This window comes from Microcaecilia unicolor, chromosome 1 (genome assembly GCF_901765095.1).
Source record: "Microcaecilia unicolor chromosome 1, aMicUni1.1, whole genome shotgun sequence".
Taxonomy (NCBI): domain Eukaryota; kingdom Metazoa; phylum Chordata; class Amphibia; order Gymnophiona; family Siphonopidae; genus Microcaecilia; species Microcaecilia unicolor.
In genome coordinates, this window is record NC_044031.1 from 355,834,784 (window position 1) to 355,852,078 (window position 17,295).

The window sequence follows — 17,295 nt, forward strand, 5'->3', positions numbered from 1 at the left end:
ATTTATTGGATGAACTTGTCAATTGATATAATATACAGTTGGATGCAAAAATCACTTTGGGAAGAAAAATCGTGCTTAAGTGTTGAGATAAGTACATCTTTGATCAAGATTGAGTTTGTACATCATGTGTATGTTATCAATAGATCAGGTGTTTGTGTAATAATTTTGAGTCAGGCAAAAATGCTGTACTAGTTATATTAGAATGTTAAAAGGTTTTGCAGTAATTATGCAGTTATTAGAAGCCCAGATGTGAATATTCTAATTACCTTTTAACTTACGTGTTTTGAATGTTTAATAAAGCTTTTCAATATGAGCATAGTTGTTTTGATATACGTAGATATATGCATATTCATGGAGAAATCCTGAAAACCTGACTGGGTTGCTGCCCTTGAGGACCGCAATATAAAAGGGGGCGAGGTTTGGGACAGGACAAGGGCAGCCTATAAAATTATACATTTAGCGGAATATTCAGCTGTTAAATAAATAATTTATATTAGTTTAGTATATTATATTTAGTTTAGACCTATATGAATAGCAGCTCATTTTTAAAAGAGAAAAACGTCCAAAAATGGCATAAATCTTCATTTGGATGTTTTTCTCACAAAATCGTCCAAATTGGTATTTTCAAAACCAATTTTTAGATGTTTTTCTTCAAAGTCCATCAGAAGTGTGTTCAAATCACGAAGGGGCGTGTTAAGGGCGGGATCTGAGCATTCTTAACACTTGGATGTTTTTAAGCCATAATGGAACAAAATAAAACCATACAGGACTAAAACTAAGATGTTACGAGTTAGACCTGTTTTTATAATGAATAAGGCGGAAAAAGGTGTCCTAAATGACCACTGGAGGGAATCAGGGATGACCTCTCCTTACTCCCCCAGTGGTCACTAACCCCCTCCCATCCCCCCCCAAAATTACTTGCCAGCCTCTGTGCCAGGCACAGATGTTATACTGAGGTCCATTAGAACAGCATACAGGCCCAAAGTCGGACTTAGATGTCATATTGAAAATGCCCCTCCACGTGTGCTAAATGACTATGGTCACTGCCCTAGCTAAAACTCTGATCCTATATTAATAAACTTTACCTAACACCTGAAAGACTTAAAAGATAGGGAATTTTTGAGATGACATTGGAGAGCATGCACAGCAAAAAAACTTTTTTTTCCATATTTCAGCTAAATTTCTAGGATGCATTTATGGGATAGCACCTGTCTTACTGTACCTCGACCCTCTGATGGGGGGGGGGGGGGTTGTTTGTATTACTAGATATTTCAGCTGCTTTTGATACAATAGATCATACAATTCTTTTGCAAAGACTGAAAGAAATCAGAATAAGTGGCACTGTTTTTAATTGGTTTAGGTCATTTGCCCTCAAGACAGTATAAGTTTCTACTGGTGCTGATTGTTCCTCTTTTATGGATGATACTACTGGAGTCCCTCAAGGTCTTCACTTTTGGCTATCCTTTTTAATATTTTTATGAGACCATTATATGTTTTATTGGTAACACTAGGTGTCAATTACAGAGTATATGCGGACGATGTCCAATTGTTGTTTTTTTAAACTGAACAGCCATTTGATTTTTTGAATCTTACTTTCTGTACAATCAACCAATGGTTATGTGCTAATAGGCTTAAGATTAATATGCAGAGACCCAGATAATGCTTTTGAATAGTCATCCAGTTGATGGTTTTCTGGAGTCTTGCATGATTGATGTTCAGATTTGTTTTGTGGAAAGGTTACATCTTTAGGAGTGATGTTGGATCCAGCACTTTCTATTCAAGAGTATGTTCATAAAATAATCACTACAGGACTGATACTTATAAGGCGATTGAAAGAATTATTAACATGTAGAGGGGCATAATCGAACGGGGCGCCCAAGTTTTCCTGAGGGCGTCCTCGCAGGATGTCCCCGTGATGGGGCGGGAAAACCCTTATTATCGAAACAAGATGGGCGTCCATCTTTCGTTTAGATAATACGGTCGGGGACGCCCAAATCTTGACATTTAGGTGGTCCCTAGAGATGGTCGTCCTTAGACTTGGTCGTTTCTGATTTTCAGCGATAATAGAAACTAAGGACACCTATTTCAGAAAGGACCAAATGTAAGCCCTTTGGTCATGGGAGGAGCCAGCATATCAAAACAAGATGGGCGATCATCTTTCATTTCGATAATACGGTTGGGGACACCCAAATCTCAACATTTAGGTCAACCTTAGAGATGGTCGACCTTACAGATGGTCATCCCCGATTTTCAGCGATAATGGAAACCGAGGACGCCCATCTCAAAAACGACCAAATCCAACTTATTTGGTCATGGGAGGAGCCAGCATTCATAGTGCACTGGTCCCCCTGACGTGCCAGGACACCAACCGGGCATCCTAGGGGGCACTGCAGTGGACTAACTGATGCACCAACTGAACGGAAAAAGCCCTTCCTTTACCGATCCCTAATGGTTCACTGTTAGCTCATTTGCATATGATTTCCTTCCTAAGGAGTGGAAGCCAGTGCAGAGCAGCCATGCGTTATGCGTGGCTGCTCTGCACCAGGGGCGTATCTGAGGTTCGGCGGTAGGGGTGCAGGGGCTAGAGTGAGGGGGCACATTATAGCCCCCCCCCGGCCGCCGCCCCCCCTACCACCGTCAACCCTCCCCTACCACCGTCAACCCTCCCCCGCCTACCGCCGTCACCTACCCCCACCGAGGTCCGCTTCCTCCGGTCCGGTGCCTTTAAAAGTATTACTTCAGCTGACGGGGGACCCCCAACCCCCGCCAGCCCAGCCGAGGTCTTGTTTTAAGAAGTTCTTCCATCCTCGTGCTATTGAAAACTGCCTGCCTGCATCCCTTCCAGTTTCGGACTGAGTCTGACGTTGCAGCACATTGACGTCCTGCACGTACAACGTGCTGCGATGTCAGGCTCAGTCCGAAACTGGAAGGGATGCAGGCAGGCAGTTTTCAATAGCACGAGGATGGAAGAACTTCTTAAAACAAGACCTCGGTTGGGCTGGTGGGGGTTGGGGGTCCCCCGCCAGCTGAAGTAATACTTTTAAAGGCACCGGACCGGAGGAAGCGGACCTTGGTGGGGGTAGGTAACGGCGGTAGGCGGGGGAGGGTTGACGGCGGTAGGGGGGTCCAGGGCGAAATCTGCGGGGGCCCAGGCCCCTGTGGCCCCATGCAGATACGCCCCTGCTCTGCGCATGCCAAAGATGGCTTCATACATGCAGACAAGCTGCGTGTATAATAGCCATCTACAACCTTAAATAAATTGCCATCTACAACCATAGAAAAACACAAGTCCAGGTGAAAACGTCCAAGTGCTCGTCAGGGACATCTTTTTTTTTTTTTTAGTGTATGGCTGAAGGACGTCCTTCGCTATGCCTCCGTCCCTGTGACGGCAGTTGAGGACATCCAAAATATGGATGTTTCTGTGAGAAGGATGTCCATGCCTTTGCTATGCCTCTGACACCCCCTTTATTTATTTGGATTTTGGATCACAAGTAGCAGCAGTGGAATTTGAACTGGCCATCTCTGGATTGCAAGACTAGTGCACTAACCACTAGGCCACTCCTGCAATCTACTCCATGCCCTTGAAATTTTGCCGTCCCTGTGGGAGGGGGGGGGGGGCAGTTCAGGATGTCCATAATGTTTGAAAGAAGGACGTCCACACCTTCGCTATGCCTCCGCTGACACACACATACCTGCCCCCCCCCCCCCCCAGGTACCTGCATACTGCTGCGATGGACCCGAGTATGACATTTCAGGCTGGCAAAAAAAGTTTTTAAAGTTGTTTTTTTCGGGGTGGGAGGTGGTTAGTGACCACTGGGGGAGTCAGGGAAGGTCATCCCCGATTCTCTCCGGTGGTCATCTGGTCAGTTTGGGCACCTTTTTGAGGCTTGGTCGTAAGAAAAAATGGACCAAGTAAAGTCGCCCAAATGCTCCTCAGGGACGCCCTTCTTTTTTCCATTATCGCTCGAGGACACGCCCCAGTCCCACCTTTGCTACGCCTCCGACACACCCCCTGGAACTTTGGTCATCCCCGCGACAGACAGCAGTTGGGGACACCCAAAATTGGCTTTCGATTATGCCAATTTGGGCAACCCTGAGAGAAGGACGCCCAACTCCCGATTTGTGTCGAAAGATGGGCGCCCTTCTCTTTCAAAAATAAGCCTGCTAGTGATACAAAGTGTTGTGACACCTCATTTCGATTATTGCAATGGGTTATTGTTAGGAGTACCAAAGAGATTTTTTAAATCACTAAAATGAGCACAAAATTCAGTGGTGGGAGTTTTATTTTGGGTATCCAAATTTGATCATATTAGTCCTTGGCTCATTGCTTTGCATTGGCTACCCACTGAATTTCATGTTCATTAAGATCATGTTACTCATATTTAAAGTGCTGCATAATTTACTATCTCCTGTGTTGGCCTCATCACTGCGTCTTTAACAGCCTTCACGTTCTTTGCGCGCATTTTTTTCTCTAAACCTAGAAGTTCCTTTGTTTCATCTGGTTTTCTTGAAATTTTGCCGTCCCTGTGGGGGGGGGGGGGGCAGTTCAGGACGTCTATAATGTTTGAAAGAAGGACGTCCACACCTTCACTATGCCTCCGCTGACACACACATACCTGCCCCCCCCCCCCCCCCCCCCAGGTACCTGCATACTGCTGCGATGGACCCGAGTATGACATTTCAGGCTGGCAAAAAAAAGTTTTTAAAGTTGTTTTTTTCGGGGTGGGAGGTGGTTAGTGACCACTGGGGGAGTCGGACGAATACCGAAACTCTTTTTTTTTTTAATATAAAGGAACTGCAATTGTGGAATGAACTGCCTAATAATGTTCGATGTTTGTTAAATCTTACAGATTTTAAGGTTGCATTAAAAACATTACAATTCCAGGAGGCTTATGGAATAAAGAATTGAGATAATTTAGATATAAAGTTGACTGTTAAATGAATGATGTCAGAGCACAGATTGGACTGCATTTTTGCAATAGATGTGAGTTGCTTGTTGATACTATTTTAAGTAACTGTTTTGTTTACTGTTGTAGTTGATTATGTATGTATTTTGTAATCAGTTGTATGTATTTTGTACTGTTGTAGTAGATCATGTATATATTTTGTAATCCGCCTAGAATTTGCAAGGTAGAACAGAAAATAAATGCTATTAAATAAATAGAGAGAACTGGCAACTGTGACCTACCCCATCTTCTATTTGCATGGCAAAAATTTTCACTAGAGGTGGTTCTATCATTAGGTAGAGTGAGTGAGGCAGCCATCTCAGGTGGCAAATTTTGGGGGGGTAGCAAAAAGTGTTCCCAAAACACCCTGTTGTAGTCGCCTCAATTTGTATCCAGCAAGAGGAGGCTATTTTTCCTTTCCTCCTCTGGGCCACCCAGGTGGGACACAGAGTATTAATCCTATTAGTGTGGGGAAGGGGTCCTGAAAACAACACTAGGTGTAGTGCCCCTCGGGTGCACAGAGCCGCCATTAACATGGTGCCGTGCCCCAAAGAGCATGCACGGGGCAAGCAGCGTGGTTAGGTGCTAGGCGACAGGAAAAGTTTTTCTGCCGCACACTGGTACCCTGCTGGGGAGGAGGAGTATCTGCCTGGGTTTATAACCCCAGGGAGCTCCTAAATGCCATTTTTTCGGTGTTCGGGAAGAAGGCTGCATCCCTCCCTCCTTCCCTCCCTAATTGTTACAATAAATCATCCAGACGTAATGTTGCAGTATGGCGGGCATATCCAAGCCTGATGTGAGATAAGCTAGGCAGCTGTGGCAGCTGCGCTTAAGGTTGAGCAGCCTTGCTGCGAGGTGGGGCGCTCTGGTTTGCTGCTTGGTGGATTATCAGTCTTGCTAATGGTGGTGGACTGGAATTGGCATGTTAAAAGCTTGAAAGCTTATGGTTGGCTTGGGTATACTCAGTTTAAGTTGTTTTGGATTTAAATAAAGCTGCAGCCAAATTATTGCTATTTTGTGAATACTCGTGTCCTGTTTTCATTTACATTATCAGTGAAATTTTTGGGCAGGCACGAGGAGTCTCGGCTGCCTATGTTACCCCAAAACATTAAAAGGAAGAAGTACTAAGATGGAAAAAAAGAAAGGCAGCCCTGCAGCTGCTCGAAATCTGTAAGTCCTGTCCCATCCAAAATAAAAAGTCTGAATTCAGAAGGGGCAGGACTGACTAACTGATCTTAACTGCCGTTAAGGTTATCTGGGGGGCAGATCAAGATTTAAGTTTTGTCTAGAATATCAAATATCCTTGCACTAGCCTTCATAGCACTGTGAAACAAGTATATGAGTGTGTGTCTGTTGAAAGATGTTGACTAGCTGTTCAGCTTGGGGTTAATGGTACTAGTGGTTAAGGCAGTATTAAGTATTAGGAGAGAGTAATTGAATCAAGATGTGTGAGTAAATGCAAGAACTACTACTACTTATCATTTCTATAGCGCTACAAGAACAATGCCTATCTTGTTTTATTACGTTTTAGTTGTTGATTTTATTTGATTTACCTAGATACAATTTTTATTTTACTGTTATGTTGTAGGATGATTATGCATGCAGCTTTGTAACCTGCCTTGGTTAAGGTGGGCTATAGGTTAATAAACATAAGCATAAACATAATAAATGAATATATCAAGAGTATGATATCAACTTCCAGGAAATAGTGGAAATTAAAACTAAAAATAATAAGAAAAGGAAAGGTGAGGCTAGTGATGTTCAACTTTGAAAGGTTAGCAATGTCTTTAAGGCGAATGCACCATTCACTAGTCACAGAGGGCTGTCACTTCCTATTTCTTATCAGTGTTTCAGCACAAAGGGCAGCTCTGTGCAACAGAGCTAAAGATCTGCTATGAGGTAGGGAGCTCAACAGAGTTGGAAAGGGGTGCTTAATAGCTTAAAAGACAAAGCAACAATAAGCAATAATTCCAGCCTGCTAGGAAAATGCCATCTAGATCACTCACTGCTCCCTCCTACCCACTGGCGCACAAATGACATTTACTCTGTGCTCTCTAACCAGTGCTGTTGAAAGCCAGACAGCCCAGACTTAAGTTGCTAAATCCTGAATAAATGTGGTTATATGGCAACACCATAGCAGGAATATTCTTTATACTGGTTGGCATTTTAGAGGATAAAGTGATATTAAAAGTCTCTTGTTTGGATTAGCATTTATAGACACAGGAGGAAGCCAGTGACAAAAGTATATGAATAAAAGTAGTATGCTCTTTAGTATGTGGGCATGTATAAGCACTTCGGTGGGATAAAAAGCAGTAATATCTATCTTGGCTGTATTGTTTTATTCTGTATTCCAATTCTTAGGTTGCTTTAATATACTGCAGTTTATTTCTTACATTTTGGTATGGTTTTATAAGGAAACACATATGTATCTTCATTATTTTGACCTGTTTTTGACTAGGGGTGCAGGAAAATTGTGTACATGAAGATGGGACATTTCTGTTGAGCAGTGTTTCTGAAAACCAGAGTGATAGGATTCAAGGAGTTAGAAAAAACAGGAAAAAAAGACTGCTACTTTGAGAAGCTTGGAAATTATTAAAAGAGTGAAACAGAATAACAGCTGGATGTGAATCTAGGAATGTCTTTCTTAAAGTGGATCTAAAGAGAGCATGCCTAATATTAGAAGGAAAGATCCAGTTTACATAGCACAGAAAAATAGGATCTGGCCCAAGAGTATGCAAAAAATGCAGAAGGACAAGTAGGTAGGAGGAAATTAAAGGAGAAAAAAGGGGGTATTCTGTACACAGGTGGTCTCGTACAGGACTTGCTTAAACATTACACAGACTAGGCAGTCGCCTACAGTGGTAACTTCTGGGATGCAATGAGAACAGATGAACTTAAAGTAAAACAATAGGCCCTGACAGCCATACAAAGAACCATTGGTATGTAATTTTACTCACAAGGGTAAGCAATTTTCAAATAGTCCATGTACTTTGATAAATGACTTTTGTAAGGTGTCCGGGGCAAGTATTTTTATTTATTTGTTACATTTCTATCCCACATTTTCCCCACTTATTTGTAGGCTCAATGTGGCTTACATAGTACCAGAGAGGTGTTTGCAGACTCCGGTGAGAACAAATACAAAGTGATGTTATGGTAAGATAAAGTTCATGTGGCATGACCACATTGGGGAAACGTACATCGGAAGAGTTGAGTTTTGTCCATTACGTACTTTAGTTTTGTTGTGTTGCAGGGATCAGGCATTTATGTTGCATCGGTGGGGTATGCCTTTTTGAACAGGTTAGTTTTTAGTGATTTCCGGAGGTTTAGGTGGTCGTACGTCATTTTCAAGGCTTTTGGTAGTGTGTTCCACAATTGTGTGCTTATGTAGGAAAAGCTGGATGCGTAAGTTGATTTGTATTTAAGTCCTTTGCAACTTAGGTAGTGCAGATTTAGATATGATCGTGTTGATTCTGATGTGTTTCTAGTTGGTAAGTCGATCAAGTCTGGCATGTATCCCAGGGCTTCACAGTAGATAATTTTGTGGACCAGGGTGCAGATTTTGAAGGCAATGCATTCTTTGATTGGGAGTCAGTGTAGTTTTTCGTGGAGGGGTTTTGTGCTTTCAAATCACATTTTTCTGAATATAAGCCTAGCTGCCATGTTTTGAGAGGTCTGGAGTTTCTTTAATGTTTGTTCTTTGCATCCTGCATAAATTCCATTGCAGTTCCATTCCATTACTTTATTTTTTTTTTGTCTATTAGATTGTAAGCTCTTTGAGCAGGGACTGTCTTTCTTCTGTGTTTGTGCAGCGCTGCGTACGCCTTGTAGCGCTATAAAAATGCTAAATAGTAGTAGTAGTAGTAGTAGTAGTCTAGGTGGCTTAGCACCATTGGTTGTATCAGTATATATATGCAAACACAAATTATAATGTCTGTTTTGTGCAGGATTGCTCTGGGAAGGCTGATGTTGAGGTAATCATGATTGTGAGTGTAATTATCAATACTGCAGGAGGAAATGGGGTAGGGATGACATTTATTTGGGGAGAAGAGGATAAAGCTGAATGTCTCCTAAAGTGCCAAATACCCATAGGCACCTGGTATAAGAGGCTTGGGGAGGCCTCCCCTACTACTACTACTACTATTTAGCATTTCTATAGCGCTACAAGGCGTACGCAGCGCTGCACAAACATAGAATAAAGACAGTCCCTGCTCAAAGAGCTTACAATCTAATAGTCAAAAAATAAAGTAAGCAAATCAAATCAATTAATGTGTACAGGAAGGAGGAGAGGAGGGTAGGTGGAGACGAGTGGTTACAAGTGGTTACGAGTCAAAAGCAATGTTAAAGAGGTGGGCTTTCAGTCTAGATTTAAAGGTGGCCAAGAATGGGGCAAGACGTAGGGGCTCAGGAAGTTTATTCCAGGTGTAGGGTGCAGCGAGACAGAAGGCGCGAAGTCTGGAGTTGGCAGTAGTGGAGAAGGGAACAGATAAGAAGAATTTATCCATGGAGCGGAGTGCACGGGAAGGGGTGTAGGCAAGGATGAGTGTGGAGAGATACTGGGGAGCAGCAGAGTGAGTACATTTATAGGTTAGTAGAAGAAGTTTGAACAGGATGCGAAAACGGATAGGGAGCCAGTGAAGCAACTTGAGGAGAGGGGTAGTATGAGTAAAGCGACCCTGGCGGAAGATGAGACGGGCAGCAGAGTTTTGAACCGATTGGAGAGGGGAGAGGTGACTAAGTGGGAGGCCAGCAAGAAGCAGATTGCAGTAGTCTAAACGAGAGGTGACAAGGGTGTGGATGAGGGTTTTGGTAGAGTGCTCGGAAAGAAAGGGGCGGATTTTACGGATGTTGTAAAGAAAGAAACGACAGGTCTTGGCGATCTGCTGGATATGAGCAGAGAAGGAGAGATAAGAGTCAAAGATGACCCCAAGGTTTCGAGCTGAGGAGACAGGAAGAATGAGAGAGCCATCAACAGAAATAGAAAATGGGGGGAGTGGAGAGGTGGGTTTGAAGGGAAAAATGAGAAGCTCGGTTTTGGTCATGTTTAATTTCAGGTGGCGTTGAGACATCCAGACAGCAATGTCAGACAAGCACGCTGAAACTTTGGTTTGGATGCAAGGTGAGATATCAGGGGTAGAAAGGTAGATTTGGGAGTCATCAGCATAGAGATGGTAGGAAAAGCCATGGGATGAGATTAATGAACCAAGGGAAGAAGTGTAGATAGAAAAGAGGAGGGGACCAACAACAGAACCCTGAGGTACGCCGACAGGCAGAGGGATAGAAGTAGAGAGGATCCACCAGAGTGAACACTAAAGGTGCAGAGGGAGAGGTAGGAAGAGAACCAGGAAAGGACAGAGCCCTGGAATCCAAGTGAGGACAGGGTATCGAGAAGTATGCTGTGATCGACAGTGTCAAAAGCAGCGGAAAGATCAAGAAGAATGAGGATGGAATATTGACCTCTGGATTTAGCCAGTAATAGGTCATTGGAGACTTTAGTAAGCGCAGTTTCGGTTGAGTGGAGAGGGCGAAAACCAGATTGTAGTGGGTCAAGAATAGCATGTGAGGAGAGAAAATCAAGGCAGCGGTGGTGAACAGCACGCTCAAGTAATTTGAAGAGAAAAGGGAGGAGGGAGATGGGTCGGTAATTAGAGGGACAAGTAGGGTCGAGTGAAGGCTTCTTAAGGAGAGGTGTGACCACAGCATGTTTAAAGGCAGCAGGGACAGTTGCAGTGGAAAGTGAGAGGTTGAGAATGTGACAGATAAAAGGAATAAGAGCAGGTGAGATGGCATTAAGAAGGTGGGTGGGATTGGGATCAGAGGATCAGGTGGTACATTTTGAGGAAGAAAGGAGAAGTGTAGTTTCCTCTATAGTAACTTCAGGAAAGGAGGAAAAGGAATGAGGGGAAGGAGAGAGAGGGAAACGGACTAGTGGAGGGAGAGGTGGTGAGGTAGAGAATTCAAGGTTTATCTTTTGAACCTTGTCATGAAAGAATTCAGCAAGGGTCTGAGGAGATAATGAAGGGGGAGTTGGGGGAGGGGGCACCTTGAGGAGAGAGTTCAATGTGGTGAAGAGAAGTCGAGGGTTAGAGCCAAGAGAGTTAGTCAGTTGGATATAATAATCCTGTTTGGCATGTAAAAGAGCAGATTGGAAGGAGGTCAGCATGAACTTAAAGTGTAAGAAATCAGCAAGGGCCCGAGATTTCTGCCAGAGGCATTCGGCGGAGCAGGTACAGGAACGTAGGTAGCGGATATTAGAAGTCAGCCAAGGTTGGGGTTTTGTACGCCTTATAGGGTGGGTCATCAAAGGTGCAAGAGTGTCTAAGGCAGAGGATAGAGTATTTTTGTAAGAAGAAACAGCCTCGTTGACAGACGTGGATGGTGCCACAGTAGAGAGGAGGTTTGAAACATAGGAGGATAGAGATGAAGGGTCAATATCGTGAAGATTCCTAGATAAATTAGATAAGATAGGACGGGACTGGGAGGGAGGAGATTTAAGTGTGAAAGTTATAAGATGGTGATCAGAGAGGGGAAGATCAGAGGCAAGGAAACTAGAGGGTGAACAGTTGGAGGAGAAGATGAGATCAAGACAGTGACCATTTTGATGAGTGGGGGAGGTGGAGCATAGTTGGAGATTAAAGGAGGATGTTAAAGCGAGTAACTTGGAAATATAAGAGTTGGAAGGATCATTAGCAGGAATATTAAAGTCACCAAGGATGAGAGAGGGGGAGGAAGGATCATGGAAGAAGGCAAGCCAGGCATCAAAGTCACTGAGAAAGGATGAAAGGGACTTATCAGGGGGATGATAAATGACCGCTATTCGAAGAGGCAGAGGAGAGAAAAGGCAGATAGAGTGGACTTCAAAGGAGGAAAAACAGTGAGATTGAGGTGGAAGAAGGGGTTGAAATCTGGAGGAGGGAGAGAGAAGTAGTCCAACACCGCCCCCGCAACCAGCAGGGCGAGGAGTATGTGAAAAAAGATAACCGCCATGGCAGAGGGCTGCGACTGAAGCAGAGTCATCAGGGCAGAGCCAGGTTTCTGTTATGGTGAGCAGATGGAGGTGACACGAGATAAAGAGGTCCTGGATATAGGGGAGTTTGTTACAGATAAAGCGGGCATTCCATAGGGTGCAAGAGAAGGGCAGAGAAGAGGAGGGGAGTAGAGGAATAGAGATGAGGTTAGAGAGGTCACGGTGAGATCTGTAGAGCTGGGATAATAGTTGGTGAGGAGGGCCAGGATTGGGATTGATGTCACCAGCTGAGAGTAAGAGAAGGAGTAAAAGAGAGCGGAGGAGAGTAGGAGAGGTGTGGCCATGAAGGCGTCGAAGGCAAGAGGTATTTAGGTGGAATGGGGAAGGCAAAATGGAGGGAAGAAAGAGACGGAGATTAAAAGCCAAGAGGGAGGAAGAGGGTAGGAGAGAAGGTGAGGTGATGAAGTCGATGGATGGGCAGTGAGTTCCTGTAGCGGAGAGAGGTAGGGGGTGAGGGAAAAGATTAGGAAGGGACAAGGCTGGGAAGAGAATGTGAATAGGGGCCATAAACGACTGAGGTACTTTAGCAACTGGGAAGAAGATTAGATGTAAAGAGAAAAATGCCCCGGCGCGCGGCACCTAGAGCGGAGGCCCTGAGTGGATCGGAGTGGACCTGGGTGTCACCCCGGAGAAGGCTGTAAGGATATGCAGATGAGCTGCAAGTCCTCCACAGCACCTGAAAGGCAGCCAGTGGTAGAGCTGGGCACCTCTCAGCTGAGGAAAGGCTTACCAGGGGTTAGGCCGAAGCCAGCATTCCTCCCCAGCTCCCACTTCAACTTTCCCTGCCTGCTTTCTTCCTAGTATTGTCCGTCTCCACTCCTCCAAGCTGCTCTCTCAGCTGTAGCGCTTTTTCTTCCCTTTCTCCTGTTGTCATCTCTGCCATACCCGCAATACTAAATATGCAGAAAAGCTGCATGGGATCGTGGCCCTCTGCAGGCTATGGCTGCTACTTCCTCTGCCAGCCTGCCTCCTCCAAAAGAGGAAGTTATATTGGTGGAGGCAAGGTCGGCCGGAAGAAGCAGCTGCAGCTTTCGGAGATCCGCATTCCTGTGCAGCTTTGTTGTATAATTAGTGAGGCACAGATGACAACAGGAGGAAGGTAACCTCTGCTTTCATAGGCATGGTCAATAAGGTTTAATTGACAGGAGACGGCATCACATGACAAGGCTGAAGCCATAGCCACTATATTGATACACTCAAAACAAAGCAAACTATTGGCCCACACCAAACCACGCATAGGCAGTCCTTATTTCTATTAAGCATTTGCTATTGTTTTGGGTGACACAATATGGTGGCAAGTTCCACCTACTAGCTTCAGGTCAGATAATGGGCCAAGCACTCTCCCTCCATCTCCTGTCAATTAAACCTCCTTGGGTATGGCTGCCAACTATGCTGGTCATGCTCCCTCTGACATCAATTTCCTGTTCCAGAGGGAGAAGGACTGGTAGAGTGGCAGCCACACCTATGAAAGCAGAGATTCCCTGTGATTTCTTTTTTTAAATTGCTGCTCTTTTGAGGAGAAGCAGCAGTGGTCAGGAGGAGGGGGAAGGGTGTTCAGAGAGAGTACAGACTCTGGCTGAAAAGGGATAAAGCGAGAGGAGGGAAATGCTGGCTGAAAATGGGGGGGGGTGGGGTGTAGAGAAAAAGGGATAAGCTAGAGGGGAGTTGCTGGATGAAAGAGAGAAGAGAGCTTGGAAAACAGGCGGCTGAAAGGAGATATGATTGAGGTCTACAGAATCCTGAGTGGTGTAGAACAGGTAAAAGTGTATGAATGTTTTACACTTTCAAAAAGTACAAAGACTAGAGGATACTCAATGAAGTTATATGGAAATATGTTTAAAACAAATAGGAGGAAATATTTTTTCACTACTGGAGGACGTGGTAACAGCGGTTAGCGTATCTGGGTTTAAAAAAGGTTTGGACAAGTTCGTAGAGGAAAGGTCCATAATCTGCTATTGAAACAGACATGGGGTAGTGAGTCCCTGCCCTGGGATTGGTAGTATTTAATCTTGCTACTATTTGGGTTTCTCATTGAAATTCAAAGCAGTTGCTGAGAAAATGGCAAAAAAAACCTCTAGGGGGTTACTTTTTTTCCTGGAGGAAAAGTTCATAGCCTGTTATTGAAATGGACATGGGGGAAGCCACTACTTATCCCAGGATTGGTAGCATAGAATGTTGCTGCTAATTGGGTTTCGGCCAGGTACTTGTGACTTGGACTGGTCACTGTTGGAAGCAGGATACTGGGCTAGATGGACCATTGATCTGACCCAGTATGGCTATTTTTGTAGGAGAAATTCTGGCTGGAAAGGAGTAGAAAGAGGGTAAGGCAGTGGCTGAAAAGGGAGGGGGAGATGCTGCATGGAAAGGGTGGAGAGAAAGGAAGGGATACTGGAGGGAAGACAGGAGAAATGCTGGCTGAAAGGGGTGGAGAAGATGGTGAGATGCCAAATGGAAAGGGGATAGAGAAGGAGATCTGCATGGAGAGGAGAGAGAAGGGAGATACTGGATGGAAGTGGGACATAAGAACATAAGAATCGACATACTGGGTCAGGCCAATTCTCAGCAACTGCTTTGAATTTCAATGAGAAATTTTATGTACTTATTTAGTCATCATACTTTCATGCTACTATTAAACAACATTTAATTGTCTTAAGCTATGTTGATGTTACTGACATTTTAGCATTACTACCTAGCGATTTTTATGCGTTAAAAATGTTCAAGCTAAAACACTGTAAGATAACATTATTCAAATGATACAATTAATGTGTCAGAATTTCACAGTCACTGTGAATGCTCAAAGTGTCCTCCTCCCCCTCCCCCCCCCCCCCCCCCCCCCCCGCCCGCCCCTGCTTTGCCTTCAGTCACTTTGAGAAGTTCTTAACAGCCTTGTCAATTGATCCCTGTGGCAGGCTGTCCCAGATCATCTCGCAGCTTTGGGTGGAGCTTTTGATAGGTCTCCAACATTGCTCCCCAGACAAAAGTCTACATCACTGTGATTTCATTAACAATAACCTAACATAGTAGCATAGTAGATGACGGCAGAAAAAGACCTGCGTGGTCCATCCAGTCTGCCCAACAAGATAAACTCACATGTGCTACTTTTTGTGTATACCTTACCTTGATTTGTACCTGTCCTTTTCCGGGCACAGACCGTATAAGTCTGCCCAGCACTATCCCCGCCTCCCAACCACCAGCCCCACCTCCCACTACCGGTTCTGGCACAGACCGTATAAGTCTGCCCAGCACTATCCCCACCTCCAAACCACCAGTCCCGCATCCCACCATCGGCTCTGGCACAGACCATATAAGTCTGCCCAGCACCATCTCTGTCTCCCGCCACCGGCTTTGCCACCCAATCTCGTCTAAGCTCCTGGTATCATGTTTTGTTTTGTTTTTCAAATAACGGTAGTTTTGCAGTGGAAACACTTTTGAACGCACAAAAATCAGCAGTGTGTAACTTCACCATGTTTAAAGATAATATCATTTCACTCAGCACAAAAACGTAGATAGTAACAACAAATAAAGCTGTAAACTTTCACGTTGAAATTCAAAGCGGTTGCTAGAAACCTGCAAAGAACTCTAGGGGAGTTACCCTTTTTTGCCTCACCCTGTAGGAGGAGAGTTTTGATGTTTTTGCAACTGACACTAATAAATAACCTAAGTACCCATCCCAATTGTCACCCTTCTCCCCTATCAATGGTGGTGGTGCTAGGGAGGGAACCAGTTACACACCCAAAAAGCAGTCTCCTTTAGTTTTAGATGGACCTTTCTTTATGTATTAAGTCTGTCACCCTTCTCATTTTTCTTTTTCTTTTCATTCCCTTTCTTTTTCATTTTTATTTTTTACCCTCTCATTTTATTTCTCAGTTCTCAGGCCACTGTCTCTCATTCCAGACTAGAGAGCTGCATGGAAATGGGGTTAGCGGTAATCCCGCAGGGATCTCCTCCAGGTCCACGGGACTCCTGCGGGGATGAATGCAGGACCTGCAGGGTTCCTGTGGAAATGTAGTGCCAGGCCAGCCTACCTATCCTTTCTGTGTGTTTCTAAGCTAGTTTAGCAATTATAATAGCACTAAAAAAAATAATGGTATGGTTGATAGCATTGAAATCCCCAAAATAATTGAGAAGTAATCCCCATGGGCTGCAGAGAATACCTTCTCCTGCTTTAGACTTAGTCTAAAGCCTTCTCCTTTTTGCCTCCTTCATTCCTTCTAAATCTTTATTCTTTGTTTCCTCTCCAATATTTCCTCCCTTTCCAGTTCCCTCCTCATCCCTTTATTTGTTGCAATCTCCTCCTATCCTTCCCTCCTTCCAGGCTCTTCTGCCTTCCCAAGCTCCATTAGCCTGGCTTTTTCCATACCATCCTTTATCTTGTCTGACTGCCCCACCTACCTCTCAACTCTTTTCTTCCCCCTACTATGCTGCCCATGTTCCTTATCCCTCCCTTCAACCAACTTGTCTGAACTGCCAGTGCCTCTCATCCAAAAAGACAACAGCTGTGCAGACAGTGGAAGTGGTAGCACAGGAAGGTAGAGTACAGGGACCCGCAGTGTCAACAGCTTCTGCCATTATAAAGGAAACAGAGCCAAGGCAATGGAGTGGCAGAAAGCAGCAGCTCTTGTCTTCTATGAATCCACAGGAAGGGGTCAATTTTGCTGAGCTAGCCATGGCTTCAGACTTACAGTTTTGATTATAACTAACAAAATAATAGAGTTACCTGGTCTGAAGAATAGGCTACCAGCTTACTCAGGATGCTTGCTTCCGTCAGTTCTGGATTTTCTGATTGGAGACATTTGATTTTTTTCATCCTGGCAGCAAGGAGCGCCATCAAGGTAGCCTCGCTAGCACTTCCCTAGGTTTGAGAACAACAGAGTCCTTCACCACAATGCATCAGAGGAAGACTATCTAAATATTAGAGATGCAATGACATATCACATATTGTCAACAAATGAATACAAGCAGAAAAAGCATCACATTTTGTGTTTTTTCATTTGCCAATAATAGGGCAGACTATCCGCAAATAGGGGAGATTCTATATATGACGATTAAAGTTGTGCACACAAATTTGACAGTGCGGCCAAATTGCGCACGCAACTTAATTGATAAACAAGCCAGTCCGCTGATAATTGGCCAATAACAAGCAATTATCGGCACTAATTAGAATTTACACGTGCAACTTTCTAAGCATATTCTATAAAGTGGTGTGGGTAAATTCTAAGGCACAGATCTCATAAGGGGGTGGGGACATGGGAGGGGCATAGATGGGTTGTGAGCATTCTTAAAAATTATGCACACTATTATAGAATATGCCCAATCCACATCTAA

At 44.3% G+C, this 17,295-nt stretch overlaps 1 protein-coding gene across 1 annotated transcript in view; it reads right to left on the reverse strand.

Moving 5' to 3' along the window:
- The window catches only part of DDC (dopa decarboxylase), a 438,446-nt gene that overhangs the window by 229,737 nt on the left and 191,414 nt on the right, over positions 1-17,295 (reverse strand). Inside the window, 1 exon segment of the mRNA XM_030209542.1 lies at positions 16,688-16,822. Within this exon segment, the coding sequence (XP_030065402.1) occupies positions 16,688-16,822 (135 nt within the window).